The sequence below is a fragment of the Bidens hawaiensis genome, unplaced genomic scaffold (genome assembly GCF_021521415.1).
Source record: "Bidens hawaiensis isolate Kalapana, Puna unplaced genomic scaffold, B.hawaiensis_p1.1 tig00007028_1, whole genome shotgun sequence".
Classification (NCBI taxonomy): Eukaryota; Viridiplantae; Streptophyta; class Magnoliopsida; order Asterales; family Asteraceae; genus Bidens; species Bidens hawaiensis.
The window spans coordinates 556,476-577,516 of record NW_027491480.1 but is presented as its reverse complement, the minus strand read 5'-3'; the positions used below and the strand labels follow the sequence as shown (position 1 = coordinate 577,516).

The 21,041-nt window shown below is 32.3% G+C and overlaps 2 protein-coding genes across 2 annotated transcripts; one reads left to right on the top strand and one right to left on the bottom strand.

The window, feature by feature from the left end:
- Positions 1 to 8,483: 8,483 nt before the first annotated feature.
- On the bottom strand, positions 8,484 to 10,044 carry LOC143634136 (small ribosomal subunit protein uS10y-like). The gene is made up of 3 exons (XM_077102294.1): positions 9,890 to 10,044; positions 8,954 to 9,067; positions 8,484 to 8,806 (listed from the first exon to the last, which is right to left on the bottom strand). Exons 1-3 carry the CDS (start codon positions 9,999 to 10,001, stop codon positions 8,664 to 8,666), a joined length of 369 nt encoding a protein of 122 aa, XP_076958409.1. The 5' UTR covers positions 10,002 to 10,044; the 3' UTR covers positions 8,484 to 8,663.
- A 4,678-nt stretch (positions 10,045 to 14,722) lies between these two features.
- LOC143634190 (two-component response regulator ARR17-like) lies at positions 14,723 to 16,082 on the top strand. Its single transcript, XM_077102346.1, has 5 exons — positions 14,723 to 14,822; positions 14,925 to 14,968; positions 15,676 to 15,753; positions 15,841 to 15,911; positions 16,013 to 16,082. The coding sequence occupies exons 1-5, from the start codon at positions 14,723 to 14,725 to the stop codon at positions 16,080 to 16,082; spliced, it is 363 nt and encodes a 120-aa protein (XP_076958461.1).
- The last annotated feature ends 4,959 nt before the right edge of the window (positions 16,083 to 21,041 follow it).

The window sequence follows — 21,041 nt, the reverse complement described above, 5'->3', positions numbered from 1 at the left end:
TTGATGAGAAATGTCACACTTGACGGTGATTACCAAACTTTGCATTTAATGGCTTGGATTATGTTTGGGACATCGCATATGGTTGTGTAAAACATTGTTTGAAAATCGCATGCCAATTAGGCTCACAAAGAGGAAGATATGTGAGAACTATATACAGATTGGATGTTTGAAATTACAAAGAGTTAGTACTTGTGTATGTTAACATATATGTTTGATAATTATTAGATTTGGTTATAAGATATATATATATATATATATATATATATAAAGATTAACCAACTAGGGGATGATTATATTGAAAACTCTATTGACTTAAAGAAACCATGAAAACTCTAAGATGTCCATTGATCAAGTTTCATCAATGGTATATAGATTAAATAGATTGCTTTTAAGAGTTGTGAATGTATTATTTTAAGAGTAATAGTACAATTAAAGGGTAAATTGGTCATGTAAAAAGTTCATTCTCTTTCTTCTTTTTCTTGAAAACCACCAGACATGCATCCATCAAATCAACTACTCTTTCATATTAATTTTCACATATTTGTTTGAAATAGTTTGCTTAAAAATAATTGGTAACAAAATTAAAAATATGTACATTGAAATTAATGTAAACTTATTTAAGAAATTTTTTTCAAACTAAATTCATCAATCAAGGAAGTATTAAATATTTTTTTATTATTTAAAAAAAATAGAGTTTAAAATTATGCAAACTTATTGTTTTTTAAATTACAAAAAATCGACAAATCATGGATGTATTAGTAATTTCTTAAATTATTAATGCCTCCATAAATTTAAAAATATGTTACATATTTAAAAAATTGTAAACCTATTTAAAGATATACTTTTTAAAGTTAAAGATATATTCAGTTATATAAAAATAAGTAACCATATTTAAAGTTAAAGATATATTCAGTCATATAAAAATGTTACTTATATAAATTACTTATATAATTGTACGTTTATAAAAGAAAGGTTACAATAAAAAAATTACGTAAGATTTGTAACAATATAAAGGTTACAATATCACAAAAAATGTTATACAAATGTTACAATATAATAAAATAAAGGTTACAGTATTGTGATATCTATGTAACAATATAAAAATGTTATACAAATGTTACAATATAAAATAAAGGTTACAATATTGTGATACCACAACAAAAACGAGATCTGGAATTAAATAAAAAGATGAAACTTGGATCTGAAATTTTAGAGAGAGAAAACATGGGTTGCCGGCGACGAAGATTGTTGCAGATTGTAGTCGGTGGTGGATGACGGTCGTTGTTAAATGTTGTAGATGGAAGTGATGACTTTGGTTATGATGTTAATAAATAAAAGACGAGAATACCCTTAAGGCTATATGAAAGATATATTTGAAAGTGTATCAATTGTGGCCAAGATATGGGTTTTCAAGGGGTTTTTATTTTATACTTACCCTAACCAACTGTAACATACGTTGATAATAATTTTCATATGTGTCAAAGCATAAAAGAAAATATGTGTCATGAATAAGGCCTTTTCAAGCACGTGCTTTAATCATTAACCCATTGAAACCTACATTCCAAGTATCGTTTGGCATAGTTGAGTTAAGATGGTATGCATCATGTATCATATCTCAAAACTATAATGAAATTAGCATTGAGGACGTTGTTGGTGCTTTCAGACGACAGTAGATGAACCCGCATTGTATTATATATCGTGTCATTATTATTAAATATTTTTTTCAACGACATGATTTGATATATTTGAAATTATTATTATTATTATTGTTGTTGTTATTAACATCTTTCTCAACCTTTTGAACTCAATATTGTGATATAGTGCTATTATATGATTGTTTCTAAGATAACTATACACATGCTTAGCTATATATAACGTTACAACAACGTTAACGAATGACTAAACCCAAAATCTAACAACACGTTCGAATAGCATCATAGACGAATTTTCTTATTAATTTTCGATAACGAATAAGGAAGGATGGGTAAGGGGTTTATAGGTGAATCATCAAACTTGGGTGTCATTTTTTAATATTACTTCATTTATGGTGTCACAAGTTGAAATTTATATTAAATAAATTATAGAATGTATTGTCACGTAAACGTGCTATCAATATTTTAAGTTTTTGGCACCCGACAAAGTCCAAAATCAGGACTCTTTACTTCAGTAATTTGATATTTTCCAATATTTAAGTACACATAAAAAAAACTTTATTCAGGAATCTTTGGATAAAACTTTTCTAATTTTAAAGGAAAATTGGATTTTAATAATCCCAACTGCAGTTGAGCGATAATAATCTTAACTTAGAAAATAGTTGTCACCAGTCCCAACTTGCACACTGTTTGTTTTCATTGGACCCCATTAAAAAAAACTTAACGGCGTTAAGTTTTTTCTAAATTTTAAATTGATGTTTTAGGACTTTCGTTCAGAATGAGGATACGAGTCGATTTATGTAAAATTTATCTCAAAACGGTGGTCCAAACGACTATAAGGGTGCTTCATTTCCGGTGTGTAAACTTTTAATTAACAAAAATCAAGTTGTTTGGAGCACCGTTTCGAGATAAGTTTTGCATCAATCGATTCGTATTCTCGTTTCCATCGAAAGCCCTAAAACATCAATTTGAAATCTGGAAAAAAAACTTAATGTCATTAAGTTTTTTTAACTGAGGTCTAGTGAAAACAAATTGTGTAAAAGTTGGGACCGATGGCAACTATTTTTTAAGTTGGGATTATTATCGGCAAACTGCATTAACTTGGGATTATTAAAATCCAATTCGCCAATTTTAAATCGTTGGGTTTTCTTTGGATAAAAAAACGTTCATTTATCAAAATTTGGTTGTGAAAAGATTGATGCAATTTATTATGTAAGTCTTGTTTTTTTATTCGGTTTCTAACTTCTTGCTAGTTGTTTTAATGAAATTTGTTGTCCCAAAAAAATAATGCACATGATATACAACTTAATTATGGAATTGATTAAAGAGAACCAAACATGCCATAAAACTTATTCTTAAGTTATAAAATGACAATGACACATAATCTTATTGGCATAAAACTTTATTCATGAATCTAAAGCTACTAAAAAAATGTTTGTGATTCAAAATCCTCATGAGATATGGCATGTTCTTCCTTGTTTATTCCTTCTTTATTAAGAACAAACTATAAAGTAAAAACAATGAAATGGTCCATCACATTTACATTTTATTCTTTTTTTCTGTTTAGGGACCAACTCATAATTGACAAATTAATAGGTTCGATTTCAGACTCGACGGCTTACCTTTTTCCAGGTAACTGGAAATAGGACCAAAATATGTCATATAAACACGTTTCATTGTTCACTAAATCACTATTGGTTAATCATCATGGGTGAAACTAGAGGGGGTGGGACCTTGACCATCTTACTGACCAATATTTATATCAATAGAGTATCTATTATCTAACGTTGTTTTCTTATAGTTTGACCATATGAACTGTGCTGGTACAGAAGTTACACAAGTAAAAGTAACTTTCTATTATATTAATAAGGCAAATTGGAAATAAATAATCTCAATTTCTGTGTATTGGCCGATAATAGTCCCAATTTTAAAAATCACTATCAGCGGTCCCAACTTTCAGCTATTTTTGTCTCAATGGACCTCTGTTAAAAAACACTTAACGTCGTTACGTTTTTTTCCCGAGTTTCAAACCGATGTTTTAGGGCTTTGATCGAAAGAACGATACAAGTCGACCGATGTAATAAAACTTATCTTGAAACGGTGATCAAAGCTACGATATAATGTTTCAATTCGGGTGTTTAAATTTCTAATTAACAAAAATCAAGTCATTTGAATCACCGTTTCGAGCTAACTTTTCATCAGTCGAATCATACCGTTCTTTTGATCAAAAGCCCTAAAACATCGGTTTGAAACTCGGGAAAATACTTAATAGCGTTAAGCATTTTTTAACGAAGGTCCATTAAGACAAAAATAATTGAAATTTGGGACCGCTGGTAGTGAGTTTTAAAGCTCAGATTATTATCGGTTAATACACAAAATTTGAAATTATTTATTTTCAATTTGTCTATTAATAAATGACTAACGGTACATAATGCTATTAATCTAAAGTGGAGATTCTAATATGCTAAAAAAAAGTATTTATTCTTGAGTATCTTAGAAAATACAAATTCTCCTAAAGTATGGCATGTTCTTCACAATTGTGCTCTTTACTTTTTCAAGATTATTCCTACTAAAGAGCAAACCCTAAAACAAAATAGTGGGATGGTTCATCACTTTTACGTTTCTTTATAATTATTTTTTATCAAGGGAGAAAATTGTAGGTTCAACTCGAGACTCGATGGCTTACTTTTTCAAAATAACAGAGAAGATGACCAAATCGTGTCAAATATAAGTACCCTCTAGTGTCCCATTTATTATCAGCCATCAAAACACACTAACCAACATTTCGATGTTGAATCAATATTAGTTCACCATCATGGACGAAACTAGAGGGGTTTGGAGACAGTTGACCATCTGACCGAACAAATTTTATATTATTAGATATATCAAATGTTGGTGTTTTCTTGTATCTGAAGCTCTTAACAACCTAAATTGTCGTTGGTTTAGTTAAGAAAAAAAATAAATAAAAAAGATGATTCTTAACTTACAAAATTTCTTAGTTTCATGATTACATCATATTAATTTACGAGCATCAATCACAAAGTCTTATGATTCCAATTTTGTTGAAACCAATGTTGTTGAGGCAGGAACGGACCGGCCGGCCGGTTGGACTGGCCCAAAGGGGATCCGGTCCACTGGCCGGTCTGGTTCTATGTAGTTCGCTCGTCTATCAAAGAACTGGTCGGCACGAACCGGTTGAACGGGTCCGACCGGAAACCAGAAAACCGGACCGGTTGAACTGGTTTACTATGAAAAAAATTATTATTAAAAAAATTTTTTAACCCTAACCGTTGGTTTTTTTGACCAAATTTGTTCGACACTTTGACTGATTGAACTGGTGAACCAGTTGCCTGTTCGGTTCGATGTTCAAACCGGTTATGAAACATTGGTTGAAACTATTGATATTTGTTTTAAATTATATATTTGACCCAGACTAAAGCACTTGGTCTACTGGACTTATTCTAAAGGTTGACTTAACACAGTGGTCAAAGAAATGTTCTGGAACGTCAATTTTGACTAAAAGTCAGATGTACAACCATATAAACAGATAGTACAACCATTAATCTGGTGCATGTAGATGTGGGAATCTGACATGTTGTAATTTTGTTATTTTAAAATACACATCACATCTTTAATTAGATGCATGTGGTCCTCCTGAAAATCAAACAAAAAAATAAGAAATTAAAAACTAAATCTTGTTTAGGAACTATTATACTTCATGAAACAGTGCATCATTTTTTGAACTGCCCATATTGGCTTTGTCGGATGTATATGGTACCTTAAACGAATCGTTTTTTAGACGCTACTTGTTGACCCGGCAACGAGAACCCCCCCCCCCCCTAGGCGTTGCCTCTTGACCCTATTGTTCACTGAAGCCCTCAAATTAGCATCAAATGAATATGCATTGCACACCACTAACCAGTAATGAAATCTACTCGGATGTTTTGTTGTTTTAAGTGAAACTTAATTGCCTTATTTTTAAAATTGATACGTTTTTTACTTGTTTGTAACTTAATTCGCTTGAAGCAGGGTTGTTCAAAAAGTCCATGGCTCGCGGCTCGCTTGAAAATAGCTCGAAAATGTTCGGCTTGAAAAAGCTCGATTTTAAATGAGCTCGGCACGATTTCTAAACGAGCCGAGCTCGAGCTAGGGTCAGCTCGGCTCGTGGCTCGGTCTTGGTTCGACTCGTTAGCTCGGCTCGTTGGCTCATTTATACTGAACCCTAAATTTTAATATCTATATATAATAATAGCATACCAAGAAACAAAAATTATACATATATAGTAGAAACTCGATAAATTAATACTCGATTATTTAATAAACTCTCTAAGATAATATTTTTTGCCGGTCCTGACTCGGGGATAGGGTTCTAAATTAATAATTCGCTAAAATTATAAGATAATACATTTTTGATAATTTCTTTAGACCCCATATAAAATATAAATTAATAATTCCTTATATATAACATATTACATGAATGATTTATGAAGGTTTTTTGAAAAATGACTCCATTGTCTTTTGTTTTTTGTTGAAATCAATTTTCCCTTGAATCTCGTCTCTAATTTTCCTTAGCATGGTAAGAACTTCTGGTGTTGTTTTCTCATAGCTCAACAAGAAATTGTTCAATGCGATTGCTGCTTTAATAGCTTCGTTTCGCGAAGGGGGCTCCATTGTAGAACTTTCATCATCTTCTTCATCGATATCATCTTTATTAATTTCAATAACGCTTTGTTTGTGTTAACCTATTTTGATCTTGTATTTATATAGAAAATATTTTTAATATCCATAAAGTGATACATTGAACACAAGAAGCATAATAAGGTGGGAGATTGAAGGTTTCTTTCAAATTGGGCTGTTCATTTGATATACATGCATTGTATACAATAATTAAGTGAAAGCTTGAAAGGTGTTTGTAAACTAAGTATTATACTATAAATTAATAAAATATTAATTAATATATAAATTAATAATTATTAATTTATCGATTAATTAATAACTCTTTTAATTAATAAATTTTGGTGGTCCCAAGTATATTATTTTATAGAGTTTCTACTGTATTATGCCACTCAATCCATAAAACCTTATAAAAAAATAAAACATATAAAGTATAAATTCTCTAATTTATAAATTTTATATAATATGTATGTTAAAGTTATAATTTTGTCTTTTATATAACAAAATTTGTAAAATAAAACAAATGATAAATAAAAAATAAAAAAGTTAAAAAATTTTAAAGGAGCCAGCTCAACGAGCTCTTGCTCGACTCGAGCTTTAAACAAGCCGAGCTAGAGCTTAATTTTTCAGCTCGCTAAAGAAAACGAGTCGAGCTTGAACCAGCTCAATTAAGTTCGAGCTCGAGCACACCCTGACTCGGCTCAATTACAGCCCTAACTAAAGGTCCAAAGCCAATCCTAGGTAACAATGAAGTTTCATAGGGTCTTTCTGGCGATGCAAGTGGCTCGTATCTTCAAACCATTTAACGTGTCTCGTGTACTTTTTCAATGGTTTTTTATTATTGAAAGCTAGGACAATGTCCATTTTGTGATAGAAAGTTTCACAAATCAACAAATGTCACAATCACTTGACCAACTAATACAAAATTGTGTAAACATGTACACAAAAGTAATAATAAATTTGTTTTATTAGACTTTTCTTTTAAGTGGACAAATCATTTAAAAGTCATGTATAAAGCAATAAAGATCAAGTCAGCTACAAAACCAAAAACAATATATTGTAGACATTTAGACATTACTCTCATGTTGGTAATTTAAGCACCTATATCTAGAGGTGCATAAAAAACCCGAACCGGAACCGAAAAAAAATACCCGGAATTGATTTTTTTATACTCGGGTTTTTAATACCCGAACCCGTACCCGACCCTACCCGTACCCCCGTACCCGACCCTACCCGTAGGGTACGGATAGGGTATGCATTTTAGTACCAAAGCCCATACCCAAAACCGGGCCCGATTTATACCCGGTAATACCTGAAACCGGGTTTTTCCAATACCCGAAACCGGGTTTTTCAAATACCCGATCTATACCTGAAATTACCCGAAAACACCCCTAAAAATTGTAACCCCTAAAAAAAATCAAATCTATACCCGAAAAAAACCAGGAAAAAGACCCCAAAAACCCAAAAATAGAGGTTTTTCAATACCCAAAAATAGGGTATTCAAATACCTGGTTTTAGAATACCCGGTTCCATACCCGACCCGAACCCGATGCATAGGGTATGGTTTTTAGAGAAAATACACGGACCAAATCCGACCCGGATATTGCCAATACCCGATTTTCCAATACCCGGTCATACCCGAACCCGGGTATTTGAAAAACCCGATTTGTGCACCTACATGCATGCTATTGAAAAGCTATTTACAAGCCAGGTTTCACTATAAAAACAAATCCCAAAACAAGATGAGCTCGAGCACAAACTCTCGTAAGTTAAAACAAGAAGTTAACAAGCTTGGATCGTTTAAGCCTCGAACGCTGAACAAGTAGAAAAAGCGGTAAACATCATGGCACAAAAACCACACAGTGTAACCTAATCCAAATAAGAACAATAGCTTATACATATACGGATATTACCCTTTCGGCTTTATGTTAATGATCAGGCTTTTAAATTTTAATACCATACGCGTGAACGATCAAATGATAATTTACCATCGATACACCTACTGCCGAAAAAAAAAGAAAGAACGCATGGATAACACTTGTACGAAACATGCTAACATGCGATAACAAGTTTCTTGAAGGGTTAGCAATTCAATTGGTTTCTTACGTATTCATATGACCAACGACAACAAATGAAGTAAAAGCTATGTACACATAGAGTGTAAAAGTGAAGAGCATCGTATAGAAATGCATTAAGTTGATGAAAATACAAAACACTAAATAAAAAAGAAACACAACTCTGATTTTCTTCCATACAAATATTTCAAAAGTATTCAAAACCCTACACGAAACGAAACTCATACAAAACAAAACGACATTCTTACCCCCATCAAAACATCTATGAATCAGCAATGGTGACCTCAACTTCGACACCAGGTTCAATGGTAATAGAAGTAATTTGCTTCACAACATCCGGAGAGCTGAAAAGATCAATCACACGCTTGTGGACACGAAGCTCGAATCGGTCCCATGTGTTTGTACCTATTAAAAATTTAACATCATATCATATAGTAACTTCAATTATTAATCATCAATAATAGCCATGCACGGTTATTAATCATATCATTACTTAAATATAAATAATAATAATAATAATAATAATAATAATATTATTATTATTATTAATACCTTCACCACAAGGTGACTTTCTAGTGGTAATATGAAGAACCTTAGTTGGCATTCTAACGGGTCCCTTGACTCTCAACTTCTTGTCCTTTGCACCACGAACCAAATCAGCACACACTGTGATAAATATAATCAAAACAAACTATAAATTTTGTTTGGGTTTTAGTCATTTCAGTCGAAATAGTTAAAATAACTAACACATAAAGAGATTAACCACGTTATAATAAAAGTTTGGTACCCTAAAGACGAAACTGAAATATTACAAATGGAACCAACTTTTGTAATTATAAGTATTGTGTGTGGGAGAGTTAAAAGGCTGAACCACTGAAGATCAGCTCGCTAAAAATAGCTCGACCCTACAAAAATTTGTTAAAAAAACAGGCGTAAGCCTAACTACACTTAACATGCATGAGCCCAAACTTCACCTAACAAGCATGAGTTGGCTCGCAAACCTAAACAAGCTTGTTATTAATAAACTTTTTATTTAACATACTAAATATAAATTTTTCTAAAAAGCTGTTATTAAGTACAAAATTATAATAAAAATAACTAAATTATATATGTTATCGTGTTATGATATATGTAAAAATTATAAATATAAATGTAAGTATATTACTAATAAATATGAAAGAGCTGAGCCGGTCGGCTGAAGTACTCACGAACCATGCACAAGATTTAAAATTTCAAAAGCTCAAACTCGGCTCAGCCGATTTACACATCTACCAGGATATACATGAGGTGCACTTGAATCGGGCTTGAGGACCTAAGGTGCGCTAGTTTTATATTGCGTTATATATGCTAAACTATACATAAAGCTTATTTGTAGCTATATTTTAGGCATGCAATGCCAGAAACTTAAGAGAAATATAACAAAAACACCTCTGTGTGCTTTTTGAAAACCAAGAAAATTGGATATGATGAAAAAGAAAAGGCAGCTACCTTTCTCAAGGTTCTTAACATTCTTAGATGAAAGAGTAATCCTAATCTTGTGAATCTGTTCTTGAGGCTCTTCTAGCCCCGGCTTTGTTGGTTTCATTGCTGCATAAGCCATCCTCTAGTTTCTGTTAAACACAATTTTTAATCAACAGAGCATTAAAACACTAAAGTAAATGACTATCTACTAGCAACATAACAATGTATATCATACAAAACTACAATTAAAATAAACATTAAAGCAGTTGTGAAACCATTTCAAAATTCATTTTACACGTTATTGGGTAGCAAACTAGCAATACACCGGGAGGCGTCAAAAAACCAGTACAAATTAGCAAATGAAAACTCGAATTGCACAATATATACAAACTAATCTTGGCTTTGAATAAAACAAATGATCCTTACTTAAATGCTAAGCAGTTAATGCGGAAAAATACCGGATATCGGTCAAGGATCGATATATGATATATCGGTTATCGCAGTGAGACGGTAATTTTAATATCATGTAAAATTCATACATATAGCAAGTTAATACTAATAATTCAGTATAGTCTCCTACCATTAATAGATTAACCTTTTGCAAATTGCAAAACACTAACAATCATAGCAAGTAAGAATTGATTTAAGACTTAAAAAACTAACATTAAATACTAAAAGTTGATAATTCAAAACTTAAAACACTGATATCGGGAATATCGGTGATATATCGGTCAATATCGCTGATATTATCGGTACCGATATTCTAACTGATATTTCACCAAGGGACCGATAACCGATATATCACTGGCAATATCGACTGCATAGCTGAAATGATTCGCAATCCCTAAATAAAATCATTTCAGTAACAACCATTGCATGCTCGTTCAAAACTATGTCACAACGGTGATATCTAGTCATATAGCCATATCATGTTCTACTATGACATACAGAGTATGAACTAGATTCCATATTACTTATCGAGTTATTTCAGCTGACTTCATATTAGTAAGTCACATAAACTTGTTATTTACAATGCATCAGACTAGCGTTAAGTTCTACGAAATTATAGCATCTGCACACTTGTTCAAAATCATGCTAAGATAGTGATATCTGATCAAGCTACATGACTCAGAAAATCAGTAATACACCGCATAAATTAATATTCATATTTTCATAAACAATGATCAAGTTGAGTCTCATATGAGACCTATGCAGTCAATCTCAGTGGTATCTCGGTGGCATTTCGGTTATCGGTCTTCATGTGAAATGTCAGTCAGAATATCGGTACCAATACTATCGGCGATATTGACTGATATATCACCGATATTCCTGGTATCAGTGTTTTAAGTCTTAATTTTCAACTTTTAGTGTTTAATGTCGGTTTATTGAATCTTAATCAGTTCCTACTTGCTACAATTATTAGTGTTTCGCAAGTTGAAAAAGGATAACTTATTAATAGTACGAGAGTATACTGAATTGTTAGTGTTAAAAGTGCTATACATATAAACTCCGCATGATATTAAAATTACCGATATCTCACCGCAATAACCAGTATCTCAAATATCGATCCGGTCCTCGACCGATATCCAATATTTTCCCGCATTAACTGAATAACTGCTTAGTATGAGACTCTAAATTACACGGTATATGACCTAATAAGCATAACTTATAGAGAATCAAATGAATCATAAATAAGCATGTTATATAACTCAATAACCTAACTTGAGCAAGTATACATAACATATAACTGAAATGCTAGCAGATCTTATTAATATTAATAAACATGTATAGGATAATGAATTAATGATTATAGATATAACGAGCTGAAATAAACGGACGGAAAAGTAACTAACGGGAATATTCCGGCAACGATGACGGCGGCTGTGTGTAGCACTTGCAGGTGTGGTGTGCAGTAGACGGCAGTGGAAACGAAACCCTAAGTGTATTTATACCCGGGTTTTATTGAAGTGGTTTAGGGTATGAAGGTTAGGCCCAATTGAAAATGGGCTTGTTTTGTTATACGTTGGTTTTGTGTTAAAATTTAAAAGCCCATTAAAGTTTTATAGTTGGAATTTGGAAATAGACATGCATGATAAACTGGTTAACCGGGTTGGTTACTAACTGGTTTTTAAGCACAAAAACCTTAATCGGTTTTGGGTATAACTGAATCGGTTATCTGGTAACTAACGGGGAAAAAACAGTTTTAAATAATTTAAAACCTAAAGTCGGTTTTGTAACTGGTTATGGGGCCAAAATGAAAACCGGTTACTAACCACTGGTTTTTTCCGGGTAGAAACTGGTTGGAGAGTGATCGGCTAAACGGTTTAGATGTGCACCTCTAGTTGGAAACCAAGTGAACATATGAAAATTGGGATTGATTTGCGAACCCGTTATGTTGAAATCGGTTAAACCTTAACCAAACCAATTAAACCATTTTTAGGCCCGAAACTTTGTTTTTTCCTTGTAAACTGGTTTCAGTCCGATGTTGATTGTGTCTGATTGAACGTGAATTAGTTTGGCACATAGCTTTATTTGTACACATATACATTTGATGATGTGTTTTGCATCTTGCATGCTTGCATCAGGTTTAAAAGGATTGTCGTTAATGGTCATGTTAATGCAAAACGAACTTTGGTGAACTGATTCCTACCGATCAACATTGCTAGCGTGGTTTTCGATACCGATTCTAGTGTTCGCTCATATTGTTTTCGCAGTTGTTTTAACTTTTTTTTTCAACAATTTACAAATTTTATTGAAAATGAAATTATATTCAACACAAAGTATTTCAGGTATCATAAGTTATACAAGTGTTTGCGCCATGACAAACCGAATTGGTTCCAACGTAACATCAGCACTGTTATTATCAAAACCAATACTGGTATTCATTTATATGGGTTTCAACCAGTGTAAAACGCATGCCGGTATCCTTTTACACATATCAAGACTTTATTTTCTGGATTAATTTTTTCAATCGTTATAGCAGATGCCGATGTCGTAATAACCTAAATCAACATCGACCGAATTTCCATCGAACTTGCACCGTTAGATCCCACTAGCCACACATATTATTTAAAAACGTGTGGAAAAAGTTGTTACTTATCATGGCCCTCCCTCACAACATTCAATGGAGTGACATAAAGTAAAATGGTTGAACTATATGAGACTAAGTACAAAAGATAATTCGAGAACCACCATCATGACCACAAACGTCCGCAACATGACTACTTCTACTTTTTATTCATATTTTCTAAAAACATTTTATTTCTTTCTTTCTATAAACAGATATATATAAAATAGTAAAGGCATGATAGTCTGAGAATAATTTGTTAAAGTTGAGCATAAAAAAGTCATATCAAAGCTTATTTGAAAAACAAGTCTCACCCGTTGTTTATATGTTTGGTTAGCTACTTGGCTAGACTTGAGAAATGAGAAACTAAACAAGTTTTTTTTTAACGACTAAATTTTTACATTTTATAGGGTTCGAACTCATGACCTTCTATTTCACATCTTAACCACCTTACTATCCCACCAACGTGGGAATAATAAACAAAAATATATATTTATAATAAACATAATCTATATTATATTATTAAACATAAGTGATGAGCATCTATGGTAATTTTACAATTAGATGATAGGGACAAAACAGCAATTCATAATTAGGCAGAAAAAGTAATTTGTCAAGCCCTCGATTCGTTCTTAAAGCGTTCGGTGCAAGTTTCTAATGCAAAGATTTAAAGACTAAATTGGAATATTATATATATATGTTGTACATAAAAACAATTGACCGACATTGTATGTGTTGTAATAATGTGGTGTTTTGGTTCTTTCGAATGTTTAAACTTTAAAGCAATTCATTCATACAATAGAGATCAATACTTGAGGCCTTGAGTCTTCACGGTATAACCTTAATCAATGAACGAGAGAGTAAATGTGAAGAGTATTGAATGAATGTATATATGTTTTTTATTTTATTTTTTAAAAAAAAATCACTATTGGTTGTGAATGATATAAACTTGATTTAAAAAATAAACGAGGTTAGATATGAATAACTAAGAAGTAGAATGGGTGAATCAAATAAGTAGTTTAGAGACAAAAGAAGATTAAAATTAAAGAATAAATTAAATGGTTAATATATTGCTACGAGGTAATTGTCCGAGTTAGAGATAATATATAAAGTTTATTATATTATGTGCTTTATTATATACATAACATTAATAATTAAATAAATATATATTAGAATAAAAATTATATAAACTTGCATCATAAGTAACGTCCAGGCTCGTTGACTAAACGAGTTTATTTTTAAGCTCGATCTCATTTAAACTCTACTTGATTCAAGTTTATTTATTTTTATTTTTTTTACAAACTGATCTCAAACAGCTTATCTCGTTTACACCCGTATGACACCTTGATACAGCTGGATAACTATACGTTAGGTTGAGTATATGAGTATATCCATTCTTACAAAATATATATATTCTAGAATTTAAAACATAATTAAGAGAGATCCCAAAATATAAATTCTTACAGTTTGAGATAAGCTAAAATCTCATTGGGAATTAAACAGATTACAAAGGATTTCAACAAAATCTTTTGCTCTAGAGTTGATATGCATGAATATATGTTATAAATAAATCATAGAGAGAGAATAATAATAAAAAAAATAATATGAATTGGATTGTGTGGGCCGGCCTGTAAACCAAATGAAGACATCACGAAATATTTGTGACTTTGTATTTGATCCTGTATATATACACATATTCTGTTGTGCTCATATTTTATTGCTCACGTTATAAATCATTGGTTTAAAATTTGTACTAAGTATCGATTTGTTTTGTTTAGACTTTTATTATGTCAATGGAGTATTCTGAAGAAGATGTGCCTCATGTGCTTGCGGTCGATGATAATATCGATCGTAAGGTCGTTGAGAGGTTGCTCAAGACGTTGTCGTGTAGAGGTAATATGATGTGCATGCGCGTTTTCTTTTTTTCTTTTTTTTTTAGTGTGATTATATTGTCTTAATTTGCATGTTGATGGTGTTGTTGATTTTTGGGTGTAGTGACATTAGCAGAAAATGCAATGATAGCTTTGGAGTATTTAGGAGTGATGGAAAATCAACAGTAGAGCAGTTTAATGGTAAGGTAAGCACAAAGTTATGAGCCAAAGCGAGCTCAAACTTAAATAAGCTGGATCGGGTTCGGCTCATTTAATTTATTGAGATGAAGCCCACGCTTTACTTGCGGTTTTTTTTCTTTTTATTATTTTCTTTATATCAAAGAGAAAAATATAAATTTTAACATGCAAAATTTATAAACAAGAGACTTTATAGGAACTGTTTATTACTTTTGTTGTTTTTTTTTCCTTTTATAATTTTTTAAAGCCAACTAGGCGAGCCTTCAGCCTTGGACAAGCTTGTGGCTCGAGCTCTACTTGCTTGTTTTATCGAGCTAAAAAATCAAGTCCGAGCTTAACTTGTTATAAGCTCATGCCAGTTCGTTACTATTTTTTATTTTTTATACAAATATTGATATATTAATAACATAAATGTAATTCTTAATATACATCTAATACAAAATTTATATTTAAGAGAATTTATAACAATATGCCTATTATTTTTGTCTTAAAATTTTTGATGCAACGAGCCAAGCCTTAGCCAATCTTGGTTCAAACTCAGCTCATTTAAATACAAACTTTTTCAAAGCAAACTTTGAGCGAGCAGCTAACTTTTTTAACATCTCTCCTACATGCTTGTTTTGTAATTTGTATTGGAAACCAGAAGGGTAAAAACTGTAAATTTTGAATTGTGACAGGGTGCAAAAGTAAATATGATAATTACAGATTACTGCATGTCAGGAATGACAGAATATGAACTTCTTCAGAAAATCAAAGTAATATTTTATTATTGTAAATAATTTTTTTTAAATTTATAAAAAAATAGTTTTTTTAAAACAAATTTATTTTACAATTCTGAACAGGAATCATCCATGTTGAAGGATGTTCCGGTGGTGATAATGTCGTCGGAGAACATCCCGAACCGAATAAACAACTAGGTTTCTTGTTTTCATTATTTTTATAATTTTGTATATGTTATATGTTCTACTAATAATAATAATAATAATAATAATGAATCTTTTTATGAATGATTAGATGTTTAGAGAAAGGAGCAGAAAAGTTAGCAGATGTGAAGATGTTGAGATGTCAATTAACAAAATACTAAAGTTTTATGAAGGATATGATGATTTGGGTATAAATACTTTTGGGTTTATGTTGGTTGGGTTTTATTTTTATATTTATTTAAACTGGATCTTTGTTTAGCATTTTGTATGACTATTATTTTAAATAGTTATTTATTTATTTTTATAACAAATTTGCCTCCTCTTTTAGTGTTGATAAATACTAAAAGTATTGCATAGATGAAGATTAACCGAATATATTTGTTATTTACCGTATCTTTTAAATATTTATTATTATCATATCTTTTAAATTTATAATTAGTATGTAAATCATAAAACAGTTTGCTATATTTCTGTAAGATTCTATTTTTATATGGAATATGATATGATTATGTGCATACGGCTCGAATAAATAGATGTTTAGAGTTTGAACAATTTTAGACCTAGATCCGAACATTATTCTTGAAGAAACAACCATCGCACTCGTTTTTCTGCTTAAATCTTCGCGATTCTCACATATATCCTTTATTCATTCTAAAATCGTCTTTTTAAAGAGTAATTTAATTATTGGACAGCGGATTTTGTTTATAAAAAGACTTTAATGAAATAAATCTTTACATATTTATTATTATCGTGGACAGTTCATACTATATCAGTTGGTTTGAAAAAATAACCATTAAATTTGATATTTTTTATTACATGCATCTGCACCGTCTAAAACGCTCACATACGTCCATACTAAAACATAACAAGATGGAAACATCTCAAACTTGTAAACAACCTGACTTGTGCTAAATATGATTGGGATCGAAGTTGTTAATACTTTTAATAAAGTTGGATAGCGGGAAACATGATCGAAAAAAAGGCTAAAACTTCAAAGTTCAAACATGCATAACTTAAAAGTGAGTATAGTTCCGATGTTATAACAAACATAACGGAGTATAGTTCCGATATTATAACAAATATGCCTATCAAACAAGTATAGTTCTGATATTATAACAAACATAACGAAGACCGGCCGAATTCCCGTAGACACACTGTAAGGCCCCGAACCCGGTAGCCCTACTTTAGCGTCGGATTTACTCATAAACACAGTCCTTCAAATCAGAGTTTATTAAAACTTTTCGCGGAATATAAAACATCAATCATTTGTTACAAAACATTAAATCTTTTCTTTGATACCATAACACAAAACTTTATATTCAAAACATCTTTACTTCTTTCTTCAGATGCCAGCCGTTCAATCCATGCCATGCGTCATCCTCTTGCTAGCTCTGTAATCGGCTCACCTGCGTGCATACTAAAAGTCAGCTACGCTGAGTGAGTTCTAGTTAATCAGGTATCATACAATTTATTCCCATATATTACTTCCCGTATCCGAAGACACATATTACTACCTTAACCTTGTATAAATATCCATAGGAGGATCGTCACGTAATATTTATTAAAAGAACCATTACCATTACCCTACCATATATAATTTCCATAGGAGGAACACTATACCTTCCATAAAAGGAACACTATACCTTTCATAAAAGGAACACTATACTTTATTATTTAATATCCATGTAAGGAGCTAGTCACTTCCCTTGACGATACGTGCAATATCCGAAGATCGTTCACGTACCGTCAAGCAATCATTCATATATTTCACATTATCCATATAAGGCATACACTTATCTCTTAGGATAAGTGTATTAACAAACATATTGAGTATGCACACAGCCCCGAAAACGTAACACATAAATGGGGCTAGAAACTCACCTGAATTCTGCTTCTTTTTCTGATAGCTGTAAATCCCTTCTCTAACTGAGCTCGGCTGACTGTACAAGTTACACGTATCAATACTCGTCTGATCTAATCTGGTGGCCTAGTATTAGCTTACTTTAACTTATCGCTTTATAATTTATTTTCTAATCAAACTTGGCTTTAGGCGAAGTTAACCCTCGGGCGAACTTAGCTCAAGGTGAAGTTAACCTTAGGCGAACTTAGCTTTACAGCGAAGTTGCCATCAGGCGAACTTGGCTTCAGGCGAAGTTGTCATCAGGCGAACTTGGCTTCAGGCGAAGTTGAACCTTAGGCGAACTTAACTTTACAGCGAAGTTGCCATCAGACGAACTTAGCTTGCAGGCGAAGTTCATCAGGCGAACTTAGCTTGCAGGCGAAGTTCATCGCGTTGAAGGCGAAGTTGCCCAGATGAAGGCGAAGTTGCCCAGATGAAGGCGAAGTTGCCCAGATTTTAACACCCTTGCTATGGTTCAATATCACCCACTACGCTTCCCGACCATTTTTGGTCGCTTATATACTAAAAAGCTTGGATCTTTAAACCTCAAAGATCAAGAATCATACCTTTTTGAGCTTGTTTGGATCTCGTTTAACTTGTTAACACAACTAATCGCTCTCTCTCGGACCTGCCCGATTCTTCCCTTGGCTCAGCCGGTTCCGGCGAAGTTAGTGGGTATGTGTGTGTTAGGGAGTTTGGTGAAATATGAAAGATATTTTGGGGTTTATGGGATATTTATACCCCTGAAATCCCATGGACCTAAGGCCCATTCTTATTTAACCTATCTCTATTAATCCAAATCCATAACCAACGTCCATTACCCGACACTAGCCCGACCCATACCAACTCCTATTCTTTTATTTATTTCCTGATAACCCGAGTAAACTTTCCCTCTATTATTAAGTAATATAATTAATATTATCTTGAAATTTCGGGATGTTACACACACGGCCTCAACGCCCGAGATCGACAACGGTCATGCTTTACCAACGCTCGAGTTTTACCAACAGACGCCACTATATGGGCCCACCTTAATTTTTATATATTATTTTAGTTTTATGTTTTGTTTTAATTCCGGTACAATAACACACGTCACAGAAACCGACCGAATTCGTATTGACTTGTCGGCTCAACGCTTGGGTTTACCACCGTCTGAGTTTTACCGACCTGTCCGGCGCAACGTCCCGGATTTTATATGAAATAACTAGATAATATGTAATCTATATTAAATATGCATGTATTATGCACTTAATAATAATAAGTAACCAAGCTTAAAAAGTTTATCATGAATTTTTTTTAACAACCAACGTATAACGACTCATACACCAACGATTGCATACAACGTTGAGTAGCTCAAGCTCACTATCTTTAATTCTACAGAAAGTCCGTCGTTGGAAGGCCCACTACGATAAATCAGTTGGAATCGGATTCGAACTTGAAATCAACGAACTCCAGCCAAAATGTTTGCTTCCCGTCCAAATGTCTGTTGAGCTAACGCTCGTTGACAAAAAAAAATTTGATCATGCAACGCGGATTTATAAATAGAGCAAATCTCGTTAAACGTTTCCGGTTGACAGTACCAAGTTCGAGTTTAAACACTGTGATTTTAGATTTGTTACGTTTGTTAAACATATGGAATTATTATTCAGTTGTTGATAATAACAATAATAATAGTAGTAATAATAATAATAACTAGTATTATTTTTGTTATATAAACAAAGTAAAGGTAAAAAATAAATAAAAATTCCGCAGTAACATTTTGACTGAAAAATGTTTTTTATTTGAAATAATTTGCAAAACTTGGATGCGAAGTCAGATAAAGTTTTCTATGCTTTTAATAAGTTGAATCAACAACCTTCGCAAAGTTCAACAATTGACATAAAGTCTATATTTTTCTTGTGTGCTGCTGCTTTTGGAAAACTTACAAGTGGAAACAGAGTATCACAATCATAATCTAAAGTATACATCTCTATTATACAAGAGATTGGCGGCCCTATATATCTCAGGTGAAGCTCGGGCTTGAGGCCTCCGAAAAAATAAGACCCCCGTTTAAGAAATTAAATATTTATATATATGCATAAAAACATCTTAAAACCATGTAATTGAAACTTAATTCAACAATATATGATGGCTTAATGGTTTAATTAATAGTCATCTACTTTAAACTTTTGACCAGCATTCCTACCCAGGTTCGAGTCTCTAAGACTACTTTTCATTTGTTTCTTTTATTTTAGTCGTTTTATTTTTTTTTCTATTTTGTTTCCTATGTATATTAACTAACATTCTTACCCAGGTTCGAGTGTATAGGACTGCCTTTCTTATTATTTGTTTTCCCCTTCTTTTTAGTTTTATTTATTTTTTTCCTGTTTCTATTTTCTTCCCTTAGCATGTATAAAATTTTCCATTGTTGTTGAAAAAGTAAAAAGAAATACGGTTGCTCTATGATTTGTACCAAACTCCTTTCTCAAAACAGAAACTTAAAATTTTGTAATTTCATATATGAAATAAGACAATATAAATTATAAAAATAAAAAATTTATAAAATATGTCATTTCATCTCTCTAACTCTTGGTAAGGGCCCCGATTTTTTCTTTGTTTTAGGTCTCTAAAATGGTTGGGCCGCCACTTAAATAGTTGAACTTGCTTTGTCAATAATTGCGATTCAAATAGTGACGGTGAGGCTATCCGCTATGGTGGGGGTATCGAAGCCCCTCCACCGTGCCACATCATGGCCACGGGGCTTCGAAGCCCGTCTTGCTATGGTTTAAAGCCCCTTGGACGCCCCACTATATATATATATAATATATGTGAGAGATGGAGAAAGAGGGGGCCCACCCACACCCTCTTCCGCACCGACCGTCCAGAAGGAGCCCTCCCCTCTGCGGCCCCCTCCGCTCCCCCCGACGGTGTCCCCCCTCCTTCGACGTCCATAGCGAGCAGTCTGAGTGTAACTAACACTAAGTACAAATGGTACAAATATCAAAAAATGTATCATAAAGAATGGCTCTTTTTTTCTTCTTTAAATCTATTTTAACCAAATTTCTTAAATATTTGTTATTTCTTTTCTTATATCATAAAATTGAGATTTTTTTGTATGACAATAATTTAAATATAAAAAAATATTATATTTTGCACCTATGCTAATATATGATTACGTCCTTACAAAAAAAAAACAATAAAAAGTTATATTTTGCTATTGTACATCTTACTTAATGATAGA

Coding starts and splice junctions, on each gene's coding strand:
- LOC143634136 (XM_077102294.1), bottom strand. CDS start 10,001: ATGGCTTATGCAGCAATGAAACCAACAAAGCCGGGGCTAGAAGAGCCT. Junction 9,068..9,889: donor TGTTAAGAACCTTGAGAAAG/GTAGCTGCCTTT, acceptor TATTTATCACAG/TGTGTGCTGATTTGGTTCGT. Junction 8,807..8,953: donor AAAGTCACCTTGTGGTGAAG/GTATTAATAATA, acceptor AATTTTTAATAG/GTACAAACACATGGGACCGA.
- LOC143634190 (XM_077102346.1), top strand. CDS start 14,723: ATGGAGTATTCTGAAGAAGATGTGCCTCATGTGCTTGCGGTCGATGAT. Junction 14,823..14,924: donor CAAGACGTTGTCGTGTAGAG/GTAATATGATGT, acceptor TTTTGGGTGTAG/TGACATTAGCAGAAAATGCA. Junction 14,969..15,675: donor TAGCTTTGGAGTATTTAGGA/GTGATGGAAAAT, acceptor GAATTGTGACAG/GGTGCAAAAGTAAATATGAT.